At 39.9% G+C, this 27138-nt stretch overlaps 2 protein-coding genes across 2 annotated transcripts in view; one reads left to right on the top strand and one right to left on the bottom strand.

The window, feature by feature from the left end:
- PLAGL1 (PLAG1 like zinc finger 1) overlaps positions 1-6130 on the top strand; it is a 40281-nt gene extending 34151 nt beyond the window's left edge. Inside the window, exon 8 of the mRNA XM_015622736.3 lies at positions 116-6130. Coding sequence (XP_015478222.1) covers positions 116-1391 — 1276 coding nt within the window. The 3' untranslated portion in view covers positions 1392-6130. The remainder of the gene's footprint in view (positions 1-115) is intronic.
- Positions 6131-18327: 12197 nt separating this feature from the next.
- Positions 18328-27091, bottom strand: LTV1 (LTV1 ribosome biogenesis factor). The gene is made up of 11 exons (XM_015622737.2): positions 26811-27091; positions 25983-26114; positions 25292-25480; positions 24138-24225; positions 23089-23209; positions 22163-22412; positions 21381-21508; positions 20771-20910; positions 20511-20563; positions 19606-19806; positions 18328-18996 (listed from the first exon to the last, which is right to left on the bottom strand). The coding sequence occupies exons 1-11, from the start codon at positions 26811-26813 to the stop codon at positions 18883-18885; spliced, it is 1419 nt and encodes a 472-aa protein (XP_015478223.1). The 5' UTR covers positions 26814-27091; the 3' UTR covers positions 18328-18882.
- Between the last annotated feature and the right edge of the window lie 47 nt (positions 27092-27138).

Here is a 27138-nt window from a genome sequence, read left to right as displayed (position 1 = left end):
TTTGAGAATTCCAGTGTTCTCAAGTCTTGAGTCTGCAAGAGTAAATGTACTAGAATGTATATAAAACAACATTTTTTTTGTGTGTGTGTGTGTTCTGTTTTTTTTTTTCTTGTAGGCACTCGGCCACTCATTCTCCACAGAAATCTCACCAGTGTGGCTACTGTGAAAAGACCTTTCACAGGAAGGACCATCTAAAGAATCACCTTCAAACTCATGACCCCAACAAGATGGCCTTCAAGTGTGAAGAGTGTGGCAAGAAGTACAACACCAAGCTAGGCTATAAGAGACACTTGGCTCTTCATGCTGCCACCAGCGGGGACCTCACCTGTAGGGTGTGTGCCCAAGAGTTTGGTGGTACTGAGGTTCTGTTGGAACACCTCAAAAGTCATGCAGGGAAACCGGCTGGCAACATGAAGGAAAAGAAACATAAGTGTGACCACTGTGAGCGTCACTTCTATACCCGTAAAGATGTGCGACGTCACATGGTGGTTCACACAGGCTGCAAAGACTTCCTGTGCCAGTTCTGTGCCCAAAGATTTGGGCGGAAGGACCACCTGACGCGCCACACTAGGAAGACTCATCCACAAGAACTGCTGAAGAGCAGGTTGCAGAATGGTGACTCAGTGGGTCTCCTTGACCAGGTCTTTTCATATAGACTGAAGGAAGACACCAGCATGCTGTCCCCTCTTCCTGAAAGGGTCCCTGTGCCAAATGGGATTGTGAACAGTTCAGAAACGGAGGAGTACAACTGTTCACATCTTCATTCCCAGCCAAGCTTACAAACTGCTCTTCCTCCTGAGTCCTCCCCTCACTTGCAAAGGATGGGCTGTGCAGACAGCCTCCCAGCTGTCCCTCCCACACCATGTTCAGCAGCCGTCCCTATCAACCTGAACCTTCATCAGCCTAACAAATATGACCTTAGTTCTACCTCATTTGCCGCGGGATCCCTCAAGAATCTACCGATAAAAGTGGATGTTAAAGGTTACAATGTGCACCTTCTCGAGGACCTGCCCTTACCAGAACCTCAGTCTCTCCACAAAATCAATATGGAAGAAGCTTCCTCAGGGCCTGTAGGGGATACTAACAAGTACCCAGTGCACAAAGAGACAGAGGCAGCAGCTGAAACTGCAAGCCTGCCATTCATGGATCTCACTCATGTGATGGGTTTCTGGCAGCTCCCACCAGGTGACAACCAGAACACTATTGGGGACATCACAACGGCATTTGGCTCAGAGGACCCATCACACAGGCTGAATGGCCTTGGCCAACAGCAAGGTCTTCAGCTAGCAACTGGTGGGATGGCCATAAGCCAGCTGCATCATCTTCCTCGCTCCTTTCCATCCACTACAAATTCTGTAACGTTGCCTCACTTTCACCATGCCTTCAAGTAATCATCACCCTGTGTGGGCTTTTTCCCCTTTTTTTATAAAAGACTTTGCTTCTTACTTAAATCTGTTAGGACTGGGGTGTTTTTGGTTTTGTTTTGTTTTTAAGAAAAACTGCCCCAGATTTTTTCAAAGCATGTTATGAACATGGTAGTTAAATTCAAGATGTTAATAAACAAGAAGCTCTATTTTTCATACTATTAGTTTTTTAGCATATGACAACAGTAGAACTAACATATTTCCCTCAGCTCTCTCTATATTTTTGTTTCTTTTCATGCAAACAACTGAATAACTATCCTCAATGACAGCAAAGTATCATAACAGGCACAATTAAACAATGGCTGCTGCAGTAGGAGAAATACAGTTAGGGTGAATGGGAAGAGGGGGGAGATCACAAAGAAATCTATTTAATGAGCCATAAATCACAGCAGATTTGTACACATGGCAAATGTAACAAATGATTTATCAACATCAGATAGATTTGTTATGCACTTAATTAATGAACTTTATTAATCTTTAATTAAAATCACAGTCATTCCAAGAGTAAATATTACGTCCTTGTTTCACCTTCTTCAGTGGAGATCATCACTATTATGATTATGTTAAACTAGATTTTGATTTCTGGTAGGCAGTTCAGCTATGTGCCTCTGCTGCCTTTTTCCTACGGCTGGAAATAACTACCACTTCTGAACAACTGTGTAAGAACTGCTGTCTTGGAAACATGCAGTTCTCAGAATGGGAAGTGAATTGTCTCAAGTTAGAGCAAAACATTAATTTTCATTTAGAGCTGTATCTGTCAAGATATCAGACACCACTCTCTCTTTCTCTCTCTAGTAAAGCACTTGAGCATTTGCTTAAATTTAAGCTTATGATATCCTGTCAACAGCTTGATTAATTTAACACTTAATAAAAAATCATGCATCCTACCTAAGGGGCCTTTATTCACCTTTTGTTGATAAAAATGGCCATTGTTTAGTTTGGGAAATGATTAATAATTGTAACCATCTGTCATGAAAATATGGGCTTTCACTGAAATCCAACCCTGGCCCAAGTGGGACCCCTGTGGAGCCAGGGACAGATCCATGCACAGAGGGGCTGTGGTGGTGAGCTGTTGCTAAAGGGCATGGAATGATTCACACAGACATGTCTCAATGGTATGACAGAAAAAGAAGTAGCTTTATTTTCTGACTTCAGTATTTATAGATTCTTGACAATGACCAGGGATTGGATAATTAAGTTACCACCTTCCCAATCACATTGGTCATGTGAAATGTCCATCAAAGATGTTTCTTAGAAGGAATGTGTAAACACTTATGTTTATAGTTACTTTCCTGGGAAAGTAACTAAAACTACGAAAAACAAGATCAGAAGGCTTAGTTTTCAGGGCAACAGTGAGTTGACACTGAGCCCTGTGCAAAACCAGTTCTGAACCTGTCTTACAAGTGCCAGTTGAAATTAGCAGGTGTGATGATGGTTGGGGCTGTTTTACTCATGGGATTTCTTCTCAGAAACATTGGGACTGCTGCAGTTGGACTTCAGCCTTTGTTTCTTGCAGACTAGAGCCATGGGGACTTCTGTCTGTCAATGAAAAGTTCCTGTGGACAGTGTGTTGGTGTGACAGTCCTATCACCTGATGCATGAACAAGCAGAAATTGTAAAAATCACATTTTCCAGTAGATGACATTATTAACTAAAGAAACAAACTCTTCACAATTTACTTTGTTGCCTAACCAATTGTTACCAAAAAAAATAATCATGGTTTTAGTGGATGGCTCAGTTATTAATGGATTCTGTTTCATCTAAAACAGACACAGAATTTCTGAATCTGAGTAAATTATCAAACCCCAAGAACTACTCTTCTATTAAATCTAAAGAGACTTGATAGTACCCAATGGCCATTACTAATATAACATGGAGCAAGCATATTCTCTTCTCCCTCATTAATCATGGGAATATTTCTGGAGAGCTTCAAATAAAAAATAATTTTTATGTGATTGCTGTTTTGCTGTTACTGAGCAATGGATCATTGTAGCTGTACAATGTCACTGAATATTCTTACAAGCTGACCGGTACTTGGATCAAGGACTGTTTTATTGCCGTTCATGAGAGAATATGTTCTGCAGATGCAGTGCTGAGGGTTTGGTTTTTTTTTAATTTATTTTTATGAAAATGTTTGGCATAAGACAAACCAAAAGGAATTTTAAGGTCATTCCTGTAATGACAACAGCAGGAGGAGAACAGGTACTGCACAGTTGTGTCCAGTGAGTAGTTATTTAAATTACGAGTTCCAGAACAGGGAAAAGGCTGCAAACAGTGTTATATGCATGTTCTACAGCTAGGCTTGTATTTTCATCTAGACTTGGAAAGGTGTGTGTGTGTGTGTGTGTATTCATTTAACTGTATTTTTTCCCTGTTTATGCAAATTGTATTTACTTGGCTTCAAGCAAGCTTATGTACCTGTAAAAAAACCCAAAAACCTAAACAACAAAAAAATTTTTGCTACAAAAAAAACTTACAGCACTGCCTGATCATACACATTTTGTTATTTTGGTTTGTGCTTTTATAAGAGGTGTCAGTAATTACTGAAAAACTTGTCCTTGAATTTAAATGTGGTGTTAAGAAGCAAACATTATGCAGACACTGAGCACATTCTTTCATCTGCTCTTTCGGCCCCCGGGGCAGGGTACCTGAGCTCAGGCTGCCAAGAGAGGTGCTGCTGCCTGATCTCAGCCTCTTCCAAAATATGGAAAGATGATAAACATTTCTTACCACTGCACATGTAGCTACAGGTTAAAGACAGTTTCATTTAAATAAAAAGGAAGTAATGACTTTTGATCCATTTTAAAATACTTTAAAAGAACACAGTGGTGGTGTCTGCAAGCAAAGCACAGAAGCAAACCTTAAATGTGTAATGCTGCTTAAACCCATCAGGCCATTTAATTCTCTTTTTCCAGATTCTTGACATCATAAATGTAGCAGAAGCTGATGATGTCCCATGACAAAGAAAGGCATTATTATTTCAAAAAGTTATGTTGTCAAATTCAGTTGTTTAAAAATTCTTGCAACTTGAGAGACATGAGATACTCCCAAGTCATCCAATACTGTAAGTGGGACTGGACGTTCTGAACGTGTTTGTTAGGGAGACCTCTGTGAGCATTTCTCAGAGGCCATCAGTAGCTGAGGCTCAAGCTGCAGGACATCTCTCTGGTGGCACTGCCTTTGGCTCCTGCAGGGCTGTGACAGCACCAGTGTGGGGAGAGGCAGCCCCACATCCACTGGGGGTACGGTGGAGGAAGGCAGCAGCCCAAGCACTGACCAGTCCTCCCTCTTTGGCACAGCCCATTCCTCCTCCAAATGTGAGAAGTGGATCTAAGGGCAGAGAACTGCCATGGAGAGGGTAGAATAGGCCATGGCACAGCGGTTAAGAGGTGGGACAGAAAGATCTGGGTGATCTTAGGATATTTTAACTCACATTCATGTAGAAATAAAAATACTCTTTTATCTGAACTCTGCTTGAAAACCTCTAGAAGCAGAGCAGTATGTGGTGAATAAACAACAGAATCACTATAATCAAATCATAATGTAAAAGAACAAAATTTAGTAAGCAATTCTCATAAAAAATTATTATTTTAATGAAAAAATAAAAAATTCCTGAAATAATATCAAGAAGCTAAATTTCTACTACAAGGAACAAAAGACTGCATCCTCTATGTAAACACAAGTAGATGTATTGCTGAGTTCCCATCCTCTATCAGAAACCAAGCTCATTTCTTTTTCCTTCAGTTTTGTTTACCAACTTTTCCTGTTGGAACTTTCTATTTCCTTAGTCAATGGGTAGCTGTTACTTTCAGAGAATTTTTCATAGCTAGTCTGAACTGGGGTGGTACATTCTGTATATTCATGATTGGTTCATTTCTAGTAGAATTTTAAAATGCTTTTCCTCAATACAGCAGTCCTGCCCTTATATTTTTTGATAAGATACTGGAAACTAAGCTGTGAAATCCCACATTTCTATACACAGTCAGAAAATAATGCATAACAACAAATACAGTAAAATTTGCTCTAAATTTGAGGATTCATTTATTTGGTTGTTAAGGAAAGCGACTGTGATAACATTGCACAGTACAGTTTGGAATGAGTTTAGGGATTTTTCCCTCTTCTTCCTGGACTGAAAGAAAGGCTAAGCAGCACTGTTTTAATATAGTGGCACTACTGTTGTGGCCGCTTTTTCTAACCCTAGGAGTTACAGTTGCTTCAGTGTTATCATTTCTGTATCCTTCTAATCACTATTATATAGAGTCTAAGTAGTTTAATTAAACTCTTTAAAATATGGTATTTATTACTGCTGTGTCCAGCTACTTTTCGTCTTCATTTACTTAATAAGCATTTAATAGGTAAGAAAATTCCTTATGGATTTTAATTGAAAGCCTTAATGAAAATTTGGGTTAAAAATGGGTTAAAAAGCCCTATTTGTTGCATCACTGAAAGTTTATGCAAGGTGATCCAAGGCTGAGAATGGATCAAGTGACCAAAAATATAAGAAGGGATATACCTCCACAACATTTCTGTCTTGTTGATCAATTTCTAAAAGCAGTTAAAGTGTTTAATGCAAGAATGAGATTTGGTTTTAGTCTGAACTCAAAGTGCTTTGAAGAGATGCACAGCATACATGGCCATTTATCATGTATCAATCACTATCATTTATTGTTTACTGGAAGAGTCTATTAAATATTCACATGAAGTTCCACAATGTTCACTTGTCTTGTTCAATATATCAAAGCATTAGGGGAAAGAAAAAGAAAATCACATGGTACTGGATCTTCCTACATTTTGTTAAAACCATTGAATGAACTGCTGGTAATGTCCACCCCTCTAGGCAATCATTTAATTGAATCTTGGCAACGGATACAAATAATCTCACAGCTTTAAAAAGGATAGCATAATAAGATTTGTAGCCTGGAGAGAAAAACCCTGACCAAACCTGAGCCACTGAATTGCAGTTTGCTTATTTTATTGGTAGCTGTAACATTCCAGGGGGAAGTGGTGCTGAAAAATTGTGTTGCTTAAGATCCTCCATAATGTGTCAGAAGGAAGCCTTAACACGTCCTTGTCAACCAGTCACTCTTTTTTTCTGTTGTCCGCTTGTAGTCTAAAAGCAGCAACAAGACATAGACTTGTTATTTCTTATTATAGAAAGAGCTTTTATGATTTACTCTGTTTTCTCTAAGAAGATTAAATCTGTATTCATGGGAAGGTGATGGAGCAGCTCATCCTGGAAACCATTTACAGGCACATTTAAGGATGAGACCATTTATTTGCACCACTCAAAACCAGGTTCTCACGTCTGCTTTCTCAGCTAAAAATGCTCTTGGGTAATATTGAAACTGATTTCTCACATGCCCAAAAGTGCTCTGTAAAGCACCTGGCCAAGCTCAAGTTTTCCAGAAAATGCTGCAGCAGTTGCCAACACAAAGCACGTGCAAGTTCACCTAGACACCTAGACCAGTCATTTTCACATTTCCACTGTCCTCTATTTTAGATGTGAGTGTGGATGTCTGTCCCAGGGACCCACTGGGGGCAATGGCTGTCCCAAGCCTCTGCAAACTGGCTGCAACTACAACCCCAGACTGCTCAAGCCCCAGGTTTCAGAATTCAGTGGCTAAACCTTGAGAATGGCAATGGTATCAAAAAATCCCTGTTGGTGGTCTGCAAGACCCTGTGTGATAACCACAGGAATTACTATGCTGTTAACATAGTCCCAGGTAATGCAGATTACACTACTGGGTACTGACAGCAGTTTTCCTCTAGCTGGCAAAGGCAAGGAGGTGGGTAGAGCTGATAATGGCACTATGGACTGGACACTCCTATGCCCACTGCAGTCTTCCCCACAGCTGAAGGATTCAGCCACTGATCAGCAGCAACCAAGGACAGTAAAACTGCACACAGAAGAAACTGCAACAACTTTGAGTTTCTGCAACTGACTGTTTGTGCACATTCCTTTTCATCCTATGCTCCTAGAGATGGAGCTCTTGCTTGCTCTCGCAGGCTTCTGTCCCAGGCTCAAAATACCTTGCCAGCTACAGGGAATCATTCTTGGCCACATTTCCTGCTAAGAACTCGTGTTCTGCAGTTGTACACATTTCAGAGGGGTGCAAGATGCTGACCCATCTGAGCCATCCTCTTGAGCACCACAACCACCTTAAACAGGGGCTGGAAGGGTTTCTTGCTGCTCTGACATGAATTGGCCTATCCAGAAATGGGAACCCCTCTGACTGCATGGTCTGAGGAGCAGGAGCACCAAACATCATGGTCTGGGAAATGGAACATTGAGAAGAAGGAAGAACCTTCCCACTGTCATCCTGACATAGGTGTTACTGAAATGAATGCTGGCACCTCCCACACTTGGACAATGGAAGCACATTGTAAGTGCACGAGGTCTGCTGGAGAGGATTGCACTGTTGAGTAGCAAATCCTCTCAAGATGTCTGTAACAGCAGAGCACAGTCACTGCTTATTTGGGATGGGGCTGTTCCAAATCAACGAACATTCAACACCAAAATTGGTATTCTCTGCAGCCTATACTGGGGCCCTGAGGAACTCTGCAACAGGTTTCAGTGAAATTGATTGCTTCACTTAATACAAAGGAGATTATACTGCAAACATGTCAACAGGATATTCTACATAACAAAAGCAAACAAGTTGTTTTTACATTATAATATTGAAATAAAAAATAGTAATAATTTCTTACCCAAACTTTCCTGGAGAATTTTTCACAGCAGACATTGACACAGATTTTCCTGTTTTCTTCATTATATCTGAAGAGGTCTCTGCAGATCATTATTTTTGAAATTTACTTGCCATAAAACATGATAATCTACATAAATTCTCAAACCTCAGAAATGTAGGGATCAAAGATACTGATACAAGGAGTAGTATGTATTATCATTCACAGGTTATATTACAAATAACTTTTAAAATAACTTCAAAAAAATCTTCTAAACACAGATTGATACCATCTATGATTACCAGTAGCAATGGGTCCTAGAAAACATATTATGTGGTATCCTGCTTAAAGGGAACTATTTTAGGGAGGTGGTGATGTTAATTTTAAGGCTGAATCAACAAGGGCATTTGGAACAAACAGCACACACAGATTTGTACCTCATCTAAATGGACTTAAGGTAAAAAGGATGGAGTAATTCTCAAAATTGAAGATTAGAGGTTATGGACTTCTTTATGGGCAAAAAGAACCTCGAAGCCAGACTGTATATTTTAGGTCTATATAAATAGTTCTGTTTGAGGACCTCTAACTGAAAAGGCATTTGGGTCCCTCCTGAAGACCCAAATTAAAACCTCTGTGCATACAATCCACACAATAGATCAATTTAATGACCAGGAAAGCCATTCACTATCAACAACATCCACTTGGAAATTTTTGTCCTTTCTCATTTATAGCAAGTGTGTGGAAATGAGTTTAGGATTTAATGTCAGGACTTGCAAGGAAAAAAAGCCCAGCAAAAAAAGCAAAACTTTAAAATTCTACATTATTCTATCAGAAAACTGGATTCTGAGGCCTAGCATGTGCTTTAAAAATGCCTCCCCCACCTCAAATACCTTAAAGAAAAATATAAATGTGACTAGATTAACTCTTTGCCTGGCTTACGTTTGTCTTTTTGTCCTCTCTCCAGAAGTGCTGACACAGAAGGTGTTAATGTTGGAGTTCTTTTCTCAGTCAGTGGTTGCTTGTCCTAGTAAAGAAAGATGCACAATCACCACACAACTCTAGCAAGGAGCTTGTAGACCCTAGTGAAAACTCTCCAAATTGCTGTTGAAGCAGTGCTAGGAAGGAACAGGCCTTGTGAGAGGTCCACCCTCTCACATTTGCAAGCCATTTTTCCTGCCCCAAATAGGTAAAAAGAGTAAAAAGATTTTTCAACATCTTAAAAAAATAAAACTAAAACAAAATCCCCCCAAACTAGCAGTACTCTCCTAAAGGAACTATTTATTTTCTTTTCTATAACAGAACAGGATCCCACTTCAAAACACTGATGACTAGCTCTACTTTTCTGATTCCCCCAAGAGGTTCTGCCCTTTGGCCTTGTGTCTAGTGATCAGGGAATAGCAAACCTTCCAAGAGCAGGGAGCCCTAAATGACAGGAAGAGCTTTCTCAATGTACTGCAAAAGCTGCCAGGTTTCTGATTCTCTACAGCTGTTACCCTGGAATATAACTGCAGAAGGGTCTGAAGAAGTTATTGTCCCAAGTTTTTTGTACTGTCATATTCTGTCACTTTTTTAATCAGAAAAAGTTATGGGCAGCTCCTAGATGATATTCAGTATGTGTCTTGCTATAAGAGTTTATCAACTTCCCTGGAATTTCAAGTCTTATATTAATATAGGTCTTTAATGACCACAAACTACAGTTTAGCAAATCTGCTTCCAGGACAAGACAAGTGTGACTGTGTTTTTGCTTACCAAAGCCTTTCTGGTGGAGTTTGCAGCATGGCAGCCAGCTTTTTCTTCACAAAACTCCATGTCCCTCTGTTGTGTAAAGCTTTGAGAGCAGCATGAACGTTCAACTGACAGTAAAAAAGAACAGCTTGTGTCAGTTTATACACTACAGGAGAAGAATTCCCCTGCTTTACTGGAGCACTCAAGATGCAGTTCAGCACCTGGCCCCACCAGCAGGTGAATTTCCATCAGCTTCCAAAGGACAAACTTAGTAGAACTACAAAACCTTCCTCTAGAAAAACACTTGGGACGCTAAAATGCATGCTTATGGTATTAACCCAGCAAACAGCAATTGCTTTTCAGGAATAAATCCTGGGGATTAATAAAAGCAGATTTTATTATCCTTGTCCTAGTCCTATGCATTCCCAGCCTCACAATTAACTAGTCTGAGCAGAGCTCCTCAAGAAGCACATGAATATCCAGGCCTCTGGCTGCAGGGAGTGTCTGAGTCTGGTGATAAATGCTGGAGGATAGTGGGGAAAGACACCTGCATACACTGTGAACAGCTGGATGATCTGGTCAGCCTAGTGGCAGAGCTTAAAGAGGACGTGGGGAGGCTGGGGAGTATCAGAGAGTGCAAAAGAGAAGTAGACTCGAAGTATCGCACCCTTCCATCCCTGAGAGAAATGCAGTGGATGGAAGATCAGCAAGAGTCTGAGGAGCTCGGCCTCTCTTGCCATCAAGCTGAAGAAGAGACATAAAAGCAGGGAAATGGAAGCAGATCCCTGCTCAGGGAGGCAGAAGAATCCCCTGCTGGCTTCCCTTGCCTTCCCAGGGTTCCTTACAGAATAGGTGTGAAGCCTTGGATCTCGAGGGTCAGGCAGATGACAGTGGAGAAGAAGATCTGTCTGGGGGGTGTCCCAGATCAATGCAGTCAACCAGATGGATAACAACCACAGGCAATGGTTGTTGTGGGTGCCTTGCTTCTGAGGGGAACCGAGTGTCCTTTATGTCAACCAGACCCATAGCACAGGGAAATCTGCTCCCTGCTGGAGCCTGGGTAAGGGAAATTACCAGGAGACTCCCTGGACTAATTCAGCACACTGATTACCACACCCTAGTGATTGTCCAGGTGGGCAGCAACAAGGACATTCGGTCATAGGTCAGAATCAGTGAACTCAAGAGTTCTTTTCAAACCTAACTGATTCTGTGATTTTGCAAAACACTGCTGGAGGATTTGTGCCCCATCAGCTGGGGCACATCCAAGAGCCAGGTTTCTGGCTGTGAAGCAGCATTGTGAAGAACATGCACTGGTGCTCTCTAAAATCTTTTTTGACAGCCTTACTGTCCTGATTCTGCTAAAAGCTCTTCAGCAACTGTTATGGCAGGTACAATCCAACTCATTTCAATGAAAAATCAATGTTCAGGATCCAGGCACATTCAGCCATCACACTGCCCTTGATGTTCTCAGACCCCTCCTCCTTGTCCAGTGCCTTTTAGAAAAGCAGCCCAAGTGTCTTTATCTTAATACTAAAGATACAGCATGTTTACAAATGATGTCTCTCAGTATTAGTATAGAAAAGATAGCCAAAAAACAGCCAAAGCCTTCTCCAGACCAGCAGCATGGGCAAAATGGTTCAGAGCATAGGGGAGGGGAGGATGAGACAGGGCAAATACCTGGCTTCGGTAGGTGTTCAGCAGAGACACCTGGAACTTCAGGGGAGAGTGGGGAGTTCTGGGCTCTGTTTGGAGGAGGACAAGACAAAAATGAAATCTTTCTTTCCTTCCCACAATCCATGTACTTTCTCACATACTAGGCCACTCAGCAATTTGTCCTTCCTAAAAAGCAATTCTCCAGTTCTTTCTCCACAAGTACCACTGCCCTTGCAAACTTGGATTCCTCCAAGAGGGAGAAGGAAAGGAAGGGTCTGCTCTTAGAGTTGGTAAAGTAAGACCAGAAATAACAGAGTCATTAAAGAGCTGAGGAGTGGAAATTCAGAGAGGAGCTTGACCCCTGTCAAGGAAGGAAGATGTGTTCTGCTGCTTTATATTGCATTGCTGTCATCTAGGAGAGGAGAGAGGCTAGAATCATGGCAGCTGCTCCTGCTATCAGACAGGAATTCCTGCTCTGGAAGTGAGCCCAAAGAGCCCCTCTTCTGCTCTTTGCCTTCTTGACACAGGCAGGACTCCACTGAGACCCTTTTCAAGATTGGTCCCACATTTTATAAATCACACTAACATGAGATATTAGCTGTGTGTGCTTCTTTTTGGATCTGGAACTTTTAACACAGGGACTGCAACTTCTGTGCAGAGGCTGAACCTGGTATTAAGTAGTAAACCAGACCTGTCCTTTTCTAAATGCCTTTCCCTGACTGCAAAGCTGGGTGGAGAAGTGGACGATGCAAAAGCCACCCCGTGGGAGTGGGGAAGCCTGTGTACACTACTTGTTTTGAATGGAGAGAGGGTGTATTTCACCCTCTATTATAGGATAGCACAGCTATCCTGACTCTCCTCCTGAAGTTTTAATATCAGACCCCAGACTTGCTGCCTTTAAGTTTAAAATGTACGGTTAGCTTTCTCTGCCTCCCCACTGCCTCTGTTTGCATTCCTACTCAATTCAAGCCAAAAAATAGAGCTGAAAATTAGAGCCTATGCAGGGAATTAAATGTTCACATTGTGTTGTGCCAGGGATGCAAAACTGAATCCCATCTGTGGTTAATAAGAAGTCACTGCCTTATCAAAGATCAGTACAAGCACTGCAGTGAGAAAACAGACTACAAACATGGATTGGTGCTTGGTGGGGGAGAAGGTGGCCCTCTTTCACAGCTTTTGTGACCTGCTTGGCTGATTGGATAGTATTAAGAAAATACTCAGAATGCTGCTTCCAGCTAGATTTCTTCCCTGACTGTTTCTGTAATGGAAATAGGAGAAGACATAAACTACACTTCCCTCTTGCAAAGGATAGAAGTATCTTAGAGCAAGGGCTCTTTATTTTTTTTTTTTAAGAGGGAAAAAGAAAACATTAAAAACAAAATAAATTTACTGTTTTTGAGAGACACATGGAACCAAGAGCACTTAGGAAGGATTAGAAAAGACACCATGACCAACATCTTCCATTCTCCATTTGTCATATTCTTTTTACTTTAAATCTTTGTGTACTTCTGTTTCTTTCCACAACTGGTTTTAAATGACAATTTACAACAGCAGTTGACCAAATCCATAGCGAATTGGCATCTCTGGGTAAAATAATGTCCATGCATGACCATATGTATTCACCTTCTCCCCAGCAAAATTACTTGATCCAGCAAGTGCTTAAGCATATTTTCCTCCATCTCTGTAAAAAAGTTCAGCTCATACACATTTTTAAACCCTTCAGTAAAATGGCAGTGAATCTCTGCAACTTCATCTGTGTAAAGGGCAGCTCTCAGGTTCAACCTTGGGCATTCATGCATCAACTATCTTGAATCATGGTCTCTTTCAGATTTAGGTGAAGAGAAATCTATTAGAGATTCACATTGTCTTTAAAATAGATATTTGAATATTCACTCGAAGAGCAGAGACACTTACGTGCCACGGGCAGGCATGACATCTACTGATTTGGCTTCTCAACAGAGAAATATTCCCTAACACTAGCAGCACAGGGAGGGGGAGGAAAGAATTTGGCACCCAGTCAAGCACACATGTGAGACTCATCCACAACATCCAGGCTTTGTCCTTGGAGGAAACAATAGCGTTACTGGATTAAAGACTTCATATGGAGATAACACACACATATTTCAGTTTTAACTATACATTTTGCAGGGGCTGCTTCTTCACAGTGGTTATTTCTCTTGCCTATAGTCTGTGTGTCAAGATGCTGAAGGGCTTGCACTTCCTGTTGAAGGTTTTCTTGGAACACTGATCAGCCAGAATGTAAGGAAAAACCATTGTTTATGGGTTGGAGCGATGCTTTGTTAATGATGCTTTCTTACCTAGGCTTTAAAATTACTTATACTCAGGAGCAGGATGCTGCAGCAGTATTTATTTTAGTTTCAGTTTAACTCCTGAAGGACTTCATTAAAACTTTCAAAGTACAAGCTGTCAAGTACAAAGTACAACTGTCCAAGTACAGCTGTGGTTCAACACAAGTAAGAAATAGAAGCCATTTCCAGTTTGTTCTGCTCAGGGACAGGCTGGAGAGCATTCCAAATAATGACATGCAGAGAAGAACAGATTGGGTCTGTGAACAGGAGCTGTCCATTAGACTTCCCCCCACACACACCTGGTTATCCTTCTTTCCTAGCTAACAGGGATAACAGTCTGATCCTGTTTAAGGGGTCAGTATTGTCACTGCTAGTTCCTTGAGTTTAGATGTGTTCCACAGCAGGGTCTCCCCTAATGAACAGCAGTCCTGTCCATCCCACCAACACCACTGAAAGAGTCACAACCCCTGAATGGGAGCAGACCATTCACCTGTAACCTGACAACACAGAAGGAAAATTATGGATAACTCTGGCAGCTGGAAGCACAGGGAAATTTTAGGTAGATATGATATCCAGTGCCAAAGCTGTGGAAGAGCCATGCCTCACAATAAAAGAGTTTGTAAGATTCAGAAGTGTCTCAGATTTTAGCATCACTCTGACTCTTCTGCAATAGGATGGGTAATGTTCTTTGTGAGGGAATGGCATGGAAGCAAGGACCAAACTAAAGCCTCTTTCCTGCACTGTGAATCTAATGAGTTCATCCACAGCTGGTAGATTAAAGACCCCGTTCTCATCTTATTTTGCTTACTCCCCCTTTCTAATTCTCAGTTATCTTCTTGATCTTCTAATTAATTTCTCTATGCTGTCCACTCTCTTTCCATAGGAATTAGGCAGATGCTCAAGCAAGCCTTTTTGGTTACAGCTCAGCTGAACTAAAACACACCTCATTCTACTAAAACAGACTTTTCTGAAGCCTGATTTCCCTTTAAACCTTCTTCTCATATGATTCAGGTCCTTACCGTCTGCTTCTAGACATTTTTAACAGCAAACTTGAGAGGAACACTCCTCTGCAGTACCAGAAGAGCAGCAGATACCCATGCCTTGCTCACTGAGGAGCAAACCAGTCCTGCATCATTAGGGCAGAGAGAGCCATCACAGGACTTGGATCTCACACTAATCAAAGTGACACAAATCTTCTCATCTCTCGTAACACAGAGCTCTCTCTTCACAAACTATTTTGCTAGATAAAAATATTATGCACTTCATGTATCTTGAGATACCAAACATGGCACTACTAAAGCAAAGTAATCCAACCATTGTCTTGGTTCTTGCAGTCACTCCAGTTCCAGCGTACTTTTTGTTTTTTCCTTGCCAAATCAGTTTTTAGCAGTATTGCAGGGCTGATCTGATCTACCACAAAGACACAGGATCAGTAACACAAACTGAGGAGCAGAGGGATATGTGCAGAGCCCCACCCCTTGCAGAAAAACCCTGCATTTGGGTTGTGCCAGGCAAACTGCAGCCACGCATTCAGTTTTATAATTCAGGGATCAGGGAGGTCAAGGGGAATCTTTTCATTCACTTCAGCAGGCTTTGGAACAGAGCCTGGTGCCCACATTATGCTGTCAAAGGGACTACTTATCAGATGGTTTATTAGTCTATTTTTTTCCAAGAAGACTGAAATAACAAATTCAGCCTAAAACCCTGGAACAAGAAGACAAACTGCAAGCTACTAATTTATGCCTCACCAAAAGAAAATACATTATTTTAAATTCAATGTATAGTAAATATGGTTTTGGACAAGCAGTTAAATTAAGACAGTGCAAGATTGAAGACGAATTCACTGTGTGTCTGTGCATGATAAATTCTCTAATCAAGTTCACTAATGAAAGCAGTTACTAGATAATTTGCTGTTTTAAACTTGCTCAATCCACTTCTCTACCAGCAGTCACCTCCTCCTTCCCCAGTGTTCATTACCCATTTCAGCTAAATGAAATTCCCATTAAAAAGGAGGAGGTTTTACCACAAAATATGCCAAGTGTTTTCCACAGGTTGTAGAAGGAGCCAGACCTTGACTTCAGGCAGCTGTGCAAAATGCAAAGCATGCAAGAGTCTTGGTTACACAGCACAGGATGTCAGGACTGTGGCAGAGTCGGCACTTGGACAGGGCTCTTGCTGGAACAGTACTTCATTGTCAGAAAGGGACATCTCCATAGAATTACAGAATATCCTGAACTGGAAAGGACCCAAGGGTTATCAAATCCAACTCTCCTGTTGCATACCAGGGTTCCCTTTTGCAGAGCTCCCTCCTGATTTATCCTGTTCCGACAAAGCGCAGGCTCTCCTTTGCTGTGACAGGCAGCATTCTGTTTTCCACATGACTGCTTAGGTATGTGCTTTCACAATGACATCACAGTTGGCTGAAGAGATGGTGCAACAATACTTAAGTTCATCACTGCCTAAACTCAGGGTAGGTGACCTGCAGCCACCCAGATGTATGGTTTGGCTGCCAGCAGGAGCTAGTGATACCCAGTAATGGATTAGGTAGAAAGTATCACGCAAAGTACGGAATGATCTTCATTATTAAGGTGGAAAGTTACCATGGTATGCTAAACAGCATTCCAAGATCATCTTACTTTGCAGATGTTAAATTTGTTGAGATTTGCATTTAAATCACATTTTAAAAAATAAAAATAAAAAAAAATAGTCATTACATTTATATGGAAATAGTTTCAGGCCCTTGTAACTCCAAAGACAATCACACTGAGAGCAGAGACATGACTTCTATTAAACAAAAACAGCCTTTAGGAAAACTTCAGGAAAAAGAGAGTCCTTTTCATTTGACTTGTAACTTACAGAGGTACTTCATTAAATTAACTTCTGTAAGGACTTCTCATGTAAGTGTTCTTTACCAGATCTTCCTATAACAAAAGAAATCCTTGTCTTGCCAAGCAGATGAAAGACTGCTTTTGTTTCTTTCCTTTTCCTTGGGATTTTACCACACTCCAAAGCAGTTAAGGTTACTGCAGTGTTTTCACTGATTACAAGTGCAGAGGAACAAAGCAATTCTGTAATCTTTTTTTACTCCTTTCCTATTGTCTCTGTTTAAATGTCTTTCCTCTTTTGTTTCCAGGCAACAGCTGTGTCTGTCCTTAGTCTGGACTACACTCTTCCAAGTGCCTTCCTCTGCCTCCCCCACCTCTTTATTCTGTTCTCATCCCCTCAAGGGTTTATTTCTTTATTTTTTTTTTAATTTTAAAGGACTTTAGGTATAAGCACAGTATCACTGAATCAGTAATGAAAAATCTAGCAAAGAACATGTGCACTGGCTTTAGTATAAGATTGTCCTTTTTGGTAAACCACAAAATCATATTCCACCCCAAAGCACTGAACAGAATCTGTTACTTACTTGTTCCATTGAACTTATTTCCTGGTGTCTGACTCATCTCAACAGAATTGCTACTCAGATTTCCTTTTCTGTTTTGTTGTCAGGAGTACCGAGTGGTCAGTATTCCAGTTACCATAGAATCAGTGATTACACAATTGGCAATTATGACACAGGCAGGCACAGCTGAAGCTTGTCAAACACATGAAAACTAGTACAGGTATCAGCTAAAGGAAAATCCTGAAACTTTTTCTAATCTTACAGTTTCTATTGATTCTGTTAACAGACAATAGTAAAAATGAAGGCTCAATCTAGATGTGTATACTGAAGTGATACTTTAGCTTTCTGAGCAGTGACAAGAGGTGCAGATTCAAATGCCTCTTTATTTCCCCCTGCAAAATTGTTACTTTACCAATTAAAATGTATCATAAAAGCCTTCTTCCAATAGAAACAGGTATTTTGAATTGTTTCCATACATTAAAAGACCCCATCAGTCCCTGTTAGCTTGTCTCCATCTACTATTCACAAAACTATTGAAGGAATATTGAAGATGCTTTGAATCCACTAGCAGTCAAGCCACTCCACTGATGTGTTTGTTACATGTCCCTTCCAGTAAAAAGGCTAACTTTTCACATAAAGGCAGATTTCTCTGTCTGTAACATACAGACATAAACCCGAGGGTTTTTTTATGAATACAGAAGGATTCAGGACTGAGTACAAATCCTATACATTTCATTCACATTATGGACCAGTCACAATCAAAATAACTCATGTTCATGGTATAAATATTTAAGTTCACCCCAAACCTACAGATTTTGGCCCTCAGCTCACCTTTAGAAAGTTTTTACAACAGCAGTAGTGGGTACTAAGTTTGTATTCCAATTAAACCAAATTTAACACAAGACCTGAGGAAGAGTATTCCAGAAACACCAACAGTGACCATCTGCAAACACAAACTATTTATCCAAGTATCTGCTGTTTGTTTGCCATCCTGCTCACACTCACACTGCTCACATCCAGCAAAGCCAATTCCAATGGCAACATTATCAGTCACTGAGTGCTGTAACTACAACACTCCTTGTGACGGATTTTATTTGTCAGGAAATGTAAAACTCATGTTAGGTAACAGGGACGTCTAGCTACAAAACAGCTTTCCAGACACCTTTATTTACAAAAGGCTTCCATCATAGTACCAAAACAATAAATAACCTACCCAAAAATAAGGACCAAGGAGTGGGTGTAAACTCCTTGACTTACAAAACTCTATCATAGCAAGGAACTATATTCAACCATCAGTGTAAGAGAGAGAAGACATAAATGAAAATACTGTTTTGTAAACTGAAATAATTTAATAGAAGAATCTAATCAGATCAAATCTGTAGGATTTTGCTGATTTGTTGAATGCATTCAACAAATATATATATAACTCTGTTCAGTGATAACTTGTAAGAAAAATATTCATAATTTTAATACATTTCTACTGTAATGAAAGTGTGCAGCAGTTGCCATGTCACTCATGACAGAATAGATATCACCAATATGTTATTTTATATAGAATTTCACTTCAGAAAAAGTGACAAGTTACAGGATCTTGTTACAGTGAGATTTGAACAATCCCCCTTTGAGCAGGACTGGCAGAAGTGTGAGGCAGCAGTTCCTTTCTCAATATAAATGAAAAATTAGGGTTGTCTCCACAGTTTCATCAGGACAGCTTCAGACCTTGCACATTTTGTTTCAGATTGAGCAACTCTTTCTCTTGTCTTGTCTTCTCCTGTTTGAAGGCCAGCTTGTTGGCTTTCTTCTCCATTCTGCGTTCCTGTACATAGGATTAATGAGAAATTTAGAAAATAGATACTAACATGCAAAATCAAACCATTCCAATAACTTCTAAATCATGAAAAGAGCAATCTGGCCAAAAATATTATTTATGGCACTAATTATTAGTAGTCAAATTAGTATGTGTACCAACAGGATAAACATCTTTGGTTAGTTGAAGTTCCTAATACGCTGGCAATTTCTGTTCCTAAATAAGACAGCTAGGATTTCATTGTGGCCAATTAGGATTTTCCACATTTCTTTCAGATACTTTTCACTTTGTGTGATCTGAGACATTGCAACTATTTCCTTTGCTACTCTAAGTTGTAAAGAAATCTGATACTCCTTCAGAAGCTGTATCTACAGTAGCAGCCACAGTAAAAGACCCCAAGTTTTGATACTAGAAACCAGTAAGCCAAAAGTATGATGATAACTTTCTTTCCAGTAGATGATTTTTTTTTTTTGCAAAGAAGCAATAATTAGTCCTTTGAGACCAACAAATTTTTCCCATTACCTTCAGACATGACAAGTGAGCTTCAAACAAAGTTTGTAAGACAGAATTCAGGTAATATAAAATGCTTTGCAAGGTTTTATTTGCAGTCAGGCATACCTTTCGCTCCTCTTTTATTGCCTGTTTTCTGGCTTTGCGATCCTCTTTGCTTTCAGCTTTGGAACGAGGCTGTGTCGATGCTTTTGGCAGGTCACTGCCATTTATCATTTGCATGCGTTCCACCTGCTTAGCAGTGAGACCTCTCTGAGGCAAGATGTGTAGGGGAATTCCAGTCTTCTGAGAAATTTTTATTGGCTTGGGCTAAAATAGAGAGTGCATATGAATTAGTGGCCCCTAGCTTTCCTTCCAAAAAGTGCACATGGCACTGCCTTATCAGTGTAAAAACTTCAGATCCAGATTTAACAGTAATAAATGTTAAGTCTCCTCATACTATTTAACTCCCTCACAAAAACACACATTAATCCCAAAGTAAGAAATCAAAACATCTGTGACAAAAACCTGGCCTTCCAGAACAAGTAATACATTTTTATTTCACCATTACTGAAAAAATAAAGAACTTAAATAGTTACATAATATTCCCTTATAAGCTTGCAAGAAAAAGGTTCCATTTCAAATTTGGGGATATCGAGCTGTGCTCTAATAATGGGGAAGACATGGAAGACCAAAGAAGTAGAATAAATTGTTTCAGACCACAGGAAAGTAAACCTGAACAAATATGTGGCTGGAAGACACAGGTTACACAAATGTGTCTCACAAACAACAACAAAGGAAATTCCTTGCTCTGTTTCTCCCTACCTATTGGAGAAATTTTGAATTGACTCAGTTTTCCTTTTAATAAGAAAAAAATATATCCAAATTCTTCCTTAGTGAAGAAATAATATCAGAACCCTGCCCAACTCTCATTTCTGCTCCCTGTCTTTGAAACAGATACCCATTGAGAAAACACAGACATTTATCTCAAGTTTGCCCAGTGTTATTCATCAGAGAAAGTTTATGAATTTTACCTTTGATGGCTCCTTAATAAGTGTTGGGTGATTATACAAGTTTGAATAGGTACCTAAGTCACAAAGAAAAAAGAAAGTACTCAAGAAAGGCTTGCAAATAGAAATTATGAATTGTACTGCTACTTAGGTTTTGTAAATTCCTCCTGTTGTGCTCAAGAGAATAAACCATTTTACCTGAAGCACTGTCAGGAAAGTTCTGAAATCATCTATCATTTACTTTGAAATCCTAAGAACAAATAAGCAAACTCCAAAATACTTACTCAAAATGGATTCACAATCCCACTTTTCTTTTGACTCCTCAATAACTACAGTTACTATTTCTTCCTTTTCGTCCTCACTTTCTTCATTAGCAGGAGAGTCCAAATCTTCATCAGGTTCAAGAGCATCCATTTTCACACAACTTTGAAAAAGTTCAGAGAAGATATAAATGCAGTTTATCTCTTCTTGAAAAAATTATATAATCCCAGACTCCCTTAAGAAAAGCCCCAGACCCAAGAAAGCCATTTCCAATGAAATTTTCAGCAAAAATTAAGTTTCCTTATGTAAGCCTCCTCAAAATAAACTAAAAACATTAGAACAAAGACACAGTCAACAAAAGAAGTATTTCTACTTTTCAAGAGAATGAATGCCTCTAATAGATACTGCTTACATTATGTTCAACAGTTATACAAAAGGAGCATAACCTACTCAAATCAACAAAATTCCTCCACTTAATTTTATCATACAAATGGATAATACTCATATGCAGATGCATTTATTGCGGGATGCAATCTTTGAGTACATGAACTTGAAACAACACACCCAAAATTTTCATATAAACAGAGGATTACAGAACTACTTATGTGAAGCACTACTTCTGGGAATACATACTTCTTTGCTTTCTCTTTGTAGTAATCATCCAGGACTTCCTGCAACCGAGCATTGTCTGTGTTAATGTAGCCTTCTAACTCCACGTTATCTAAGGCTCCAATCTCATCTTCATCAAATTGTTCATAAAACTAAAATAAAGAAGTGGATATCTGCAATTAGACCACATTTGTTATGCAACTTCTTGATAGCTCAAAGAAGAGTCACACATTTCTTTATATTTCCCTCTTTTTCCTCTCTCCTCTGATTTGCTGAACTGCCAAACATCTGCAGTAGGATTTCCTCCTTACTGTTAGTATTCTTTCCACATTGGACTCACAAAGTTATAATAATACATAAATCAGCTCCTAGAAAACATCTTTTATTCTGATGCATTATTTCAATCTATGCCTTAAGAAGTCTGTCACTGCTCAGAACAAAAGTTACACCCCCTATTTCCACCACTCTGACATCACTTCATGAATTTATACTTCACCAGGGACCTGTAAATGGTTTGCTGTGTTGAACTGAGCCTCTCAGACAAAAGTGTTAACACTAATTATGAATGCTCATATCGTCATTGGAGTAATTTCGTTTACCTCCATCAGTGCTAGGCCTTTCAATAGCAATTAACACTATAACCTAGGTGACACAAGCCTCTAAATGTGCCCAGTATTAAACACATGCAAAGAGCAGCAGCTTGATGCCCTGACTCCTAAAAGCAGTAAAATCAGCACAGGTATACAGGACACTGCCTGATGAAATGAAGAATACACAAAGACAGTTACACTCTTGAGCTGCCTCACCTTCTCAAATCTGTCATCCAACAGGGTTAACTGCTCATTTCGTCTTATTACTGAAGATGACATAGAATATTCGGTGAAACGACTCCTGGTTTCCTCTTGCATAAAAAGGAATTCCTTTGTTGGTCCATTAACCTCATCATCTGACAAAGGACCTTCTGAATCATAGTCTTTATCAGTACTGCAGCTATCCTTTTCATCACTATCATCTTCCATATCTTCCCATTCATCCTCATCCTCAGCACCTGGTCCCCTGAACAGAAGTATAAAACAGTTTTAGAGTCATACATGGACCTTTACATAGCTCTGACCTATGCTGGGTTATCTGAAACAATTTGGCAGTAACAGATTTTAATCTTGAGCGAGACTTTTGTCTGAGAGCTGAAAGCATTGCTGGCTGGATGATGCAGCTGTGCACTGACACTGAAGTTATTTTTATATTCAGCTGACATGTCAAAGCAGAAAAAAACCAGCTGCATTCTTGACTATGAAAGCAAGCAAAATTTCTGAATGTTCATGAAATGGTGAGAATGATGCCAAAACCTAAGCAGATAAAATACAGTGGGGTATCACATGAAGCTTTTGCAAAGGTTTTAGAAACAGCCATTAGTCTTCACCAATACTATTACTGATGTCTTTTACATGTAATAGATGACAATGTTTAAAACAGTTCCAGAACACTATTATTCCAAACATTGCCTATAATCCATGAGTTCAGAGTAACAAATGAAACCCATCTCTTGGATAACATAAGAAATTTGACTTTGCAAGCTACCACCCAAATAACACAAAATAATACTTCTTTCAACACACCAAAGTATTCCATTTGAAATCTGAAACCATTGTGGCTTCCTACACCACCACATTCAACAGCAAATAGTGCCTCTCCTATTTACATATGGCAAGTATTTCAACAAAGCTCTATCTACCGCTTCTGAGGTTTATTTGCTTGTAGAACAAAATCATCTTCCAGGATATTTTCTGGATTGTCAAAGTCAAAATCATCATCAAGTGCTGCAACAATATCTGGATCAAAATCTAGCCGTGGTCCTAGAAAGTTGAAAAAACAAAACAAATATTTACATTTCTCTGACATAATAAAGCTACTTTCCTGGATAAAAAGTAATCCAACCGGGCTGTTAATTTGCAGTTATGAAAGCTTAAATCAAAGAATCACAAAATTCCTCAAGAATATTTGTAGATTTGATAGAAGCCAGGACATGTTACCAATCTCTTGTCTATTTTTATCACTCAGAAAAATACATTTCCCAGAGGTCTGAAGCTTCCATAAATGTATTTTAATACAGAATATTGTAAAAGAAAAAATATCCAGGTTAAAGTACCACATGATCAACTACCAGCATTAGCTCCAACCCTAAAATTCCCTCTATTACAAAATTCTCTACAATTACAGTAGAAACATTAGAAAATGTTTCTCTGATGCAATTAACAGAATTGCCTTTAGCATCCTTCTGTCAGGACAGAGAGAACTGCTACAATTCCTTACTGCTATGAAATATGGAGATAGCTGTGGAGACAATGCCCAGTGCAAACACAGATACATAACAAAAACCTACTTACAACCTGTAACACTGAAATAAAACTAATGAAGGAATGTAAACACTATGCAGCATTTGAAAAGAAACTGAGTGAAAATCCAGTTCCTGACTCAGATTCAAACAGACAGAATAATAAATTAATAGTATTATCTACAGTTTTTCCCTGCTATTAGTTTTTATTAGCTACACAATAGTAAAAGCTCATGGATTCACTCTTTTCAAGCAAAGCTAAATAACTCTTATTAGTGAATAACAGATTTAAGTCTCAAGTTGAAACATGGGTCTCACAGATAATTCCTTATGTCTGCTACTGAGCCTGTTCTAAGCCAAAAAAAAATAAAATATGACATCACAAGAGCAGCCTCAATTACCATCTATTTCCTAGATGGCAACTCACATCACAAAAAGGCGGAAAATACCTGAAACAGGAGCAGCTTTATTTAACAAGCCCACATCCTCTTCAAACTCTGTGGCAAATACCGAGGAAGGCAACTTAATGGATGGAGCCTTAGAAAAAGAAACAGAGAAACATGATCACAATGTACTTGTTCTCAGTTTCTTATTTGAGCTCACGTTAACAAAATCATGCAGACACTCCTGTGACTAAAAGAAACCCTGTGAGCGCTACTTAAACGCTCCAACAAGTGCTACGTTATCTGCAGCAAATTTTCAGAGTTATACAATGACAGCTACTTAAAAGGACTGGCAGCATCAATTCTCATGTCAGTATTCACCAGGTATAGAGACAGTATTTTTTGCATCTCTGAAACCTTTTAGAGTATGGTTATGCAGCAGTGTCCTGGTTTAGGGCACACTGAAATTTTAAATTTTTTGTTTGTTTGTTTTGGAGAACACTAAGACACATTTGAAATCACCCCTTTACTGAAGGGCTTTTCAAAAGCTTCACAGCATGCATATCTAACCTAACTTTAAACCTTATGTAGTATCACCAAGCTGTACCTGAAAGGTACTTCTGACCAAGACTATTGGTTCTGAGTAAAAATTACAGTATTTTGTTAAATCAAACAGCCTCAGCTATAAGTGACTGGCAATGGCATACTTTAGTGCTTCAAAGCATTTACTGCTTTTCCATTCCAATGTGATCCAGCATCATGAACTTCTACAAGTAATGCCAGCAATTGAAAAGTTTGTTTTTACTCCATCAGGTTTCTATCACATTCCCCTTTAAAAACATGGTGTGCTGATAATACAGCCTGGCACACTGATAATTCTCAGAGCAATCAAAAGTTCTAGAAAAACCTAAAAAAAAACCACCCACCCCAGAAAAACACATGACTTGTTCAAACAAACACCTTTGCAAGCCATGTCTGTAGAGAAAAGTTTGTCACGGGTATGTGTTGTAACACTGTGCTAGCAAAATAATGTTCATCATCAGTAAACTCTGCCTTGTCAGCTTCTGGGTTTACTTGTAGGAAAGTCTGGTTGTGGGTCAAAAGGACACTTATAAATAAACACACACATATATACACACACACACACACACAATTAATGTGTCTAGAGGATGTTAATGCTCCAAAGAACAGTATTACCATTAGAAAAAAATACTACTTACTGAAATTCTCTGAATTTCATCTTCTATGTGCCCCTCACTTGTGATGACAATTCTGCTTTGCTGTCCACGCACAGATGGGACAAGCTCAGAGGGACCAGAGGCTTCTTTGAGGTGCTGCAAATAGTCATAGTCATCATCAAAGAAGACACCATACTTGCGCTGCTCTTCCCTTCTTTGCTCCTCATGCCCCTAGGAAGCAGGGGGAGAAGAGAATAATCAAAAGGAATGCATTTAGTTATTCAAGTCCATTCAAAACTTACTAGCAAAAAGAAAAGCAACAAATCTACTGAGAGTGTCTGAATATTGAAGTCCTTGTAGTCCTCTCTCCACTCCTCACCCTAATTCACAGCTAATTAGAATGTTGTAATCAGCTGGTTCCCTGTCTGGGTGCTGCCTGAGCAGGACCTTTCCATCAGCAATATAACCAACAATGCCTGTTTTATCACAGTGAGTCAGCCAAGTTTTGTTTCTGTTTTTCAAATACATTTACGCTTCTAATGCCAGTTAAATCATCCTTCAACCATCAGGCACAAACACACAACTATAAAACTCCCTACAACATCCCTTTTTTTTAATAAGCTGAACTAAAAACTACCTTCTCTCTGGCTATGTTTTTGAATTGCATACCAACTGTTTTCCTCCATGGTGTTTCTTATCTGAATGAACCTCAGTATTAAAAGTGAGTATTTACTTTCTGCGTGGGCAGCAGAACTCTTTGGGGTGCAGTATCATCAGCAGCAAGAGGATCCCTCTGACTTCGGTGCACTAAGTGAAATGTTACTGCTTTCTTCTTCTCTATGAAGGGTTTTTTCTTCTTGTGAGGCTGCAAAAGGAAATATGGTTAACCATTAACAATAAACGAAATATTAAATGCACCTAAAGAGAACCTTTTCTCTGTAGTGTGCTGCTGCATTCATTTTAAGAAAACGCCTTATAAACATATGCTTGTAGATAAAGCATAGAGAGGCCAGTGGGAGCTTAACTCATCTCCCCCCACACACGACAGACATTTAATATGTTTTAACAGCAAACGCACTTATTCACCTGCAAAAGGGCAATACATCGAACAGTAAATATCTGGTAACAGCACATACAGCTTAACATACACCCTATAAAGGAATTCCGCAACACACTTGATCACAGAAACGCGGGAAACTGATATAAGGAAATTCATCTAGACACATCTTGCTTCGTGAGAGCTCTTTAGACGGCTGCTCCTGCAGCAGCAGTTCAGCATCAGACATGAGGGCCATCCGCAGCAGCGCTGCCCAGGCACAGCTCTAACACGGAAATACACATTCCTTCTCAATAACAAACCCACCAAGTATTCTCAACTGCCTGGAAGCCATTCCTACGAGTTACCACGTCTGACCTGGAAAAGCACTTACAGCAAGGTTTCCGGCTTTACTTGCCTAACAAAACGCGCTACAGCCGATACAGGCAACCTGGGGGGTGACTCTATTGCTCTAACCTGCCTTGTTCCCCTGGCAATTCCGAGTACAGAGCCCGGCACACTCACCATGGCGCTGTCCCCCCGCCGCTCCCGGTGTCCCGAACCCCACTCGCTCCCACGCGGGCCAGGCCTCAGCGCCCCCGAGCCGTGCCCTCCATCTTGGAACAGACCAGTAACCAACGGGGGGAAGGAGATAGGCGGCCAGTCAGGCCACGTTTGTAAGGTTTCGTTTTCCAGTTAAAAAACAAAAACAAGGAGTCTTTGCTCAGACTGAAATAGTATTTTGGTAAAAGAGGGGCTCAGTGAGCCCAAGCAGGATGCTCGTCGGAGACACATTTTTTCCAGTTCTCCCCTCAAAGTGGTGAGGAATGGTTCGGGCCGCCAGCAGCCCCAA

This window comes from Parus major, chromosome 3, assembly GCF_001522545.3.
Source record: "Parus major isolate Abel chromosome 3, Parus_major1.1, whole genome shotgun sequence".
NCBI classification, from domain to species: domain Eukaryota; kingdom Metazoa; phylum Chordata; class Aves; order Passeriformes; family Paridae; genus Parus; species Parus major.
The sequence above is the reverse complement of the archived record's forward strand: the minus strand, read 5'-3'. Positions and strand labels throughout refer to the sequence as shown.

Excerpts from the sequence above, each read along its gene's own strand:
- LTV1 (XM_015622737.2), bottom strand. Across the intron at positions 24,226-25,291 it reads ATGAAATTCAGAGAATTTCA|GCTCCATCCATTAAGTTGCC; the intron begins GTAAGTAGTATT and ends TCTTTTTCTAAG. Across the intron at positions 23,210-24,137 it reads TAAAGCTGCTCCTGTTTCAG|GACCACGGCTAGATTTTGAT; the intron begins GTATTTTCCGCC and ends TCAACTTTCTAG.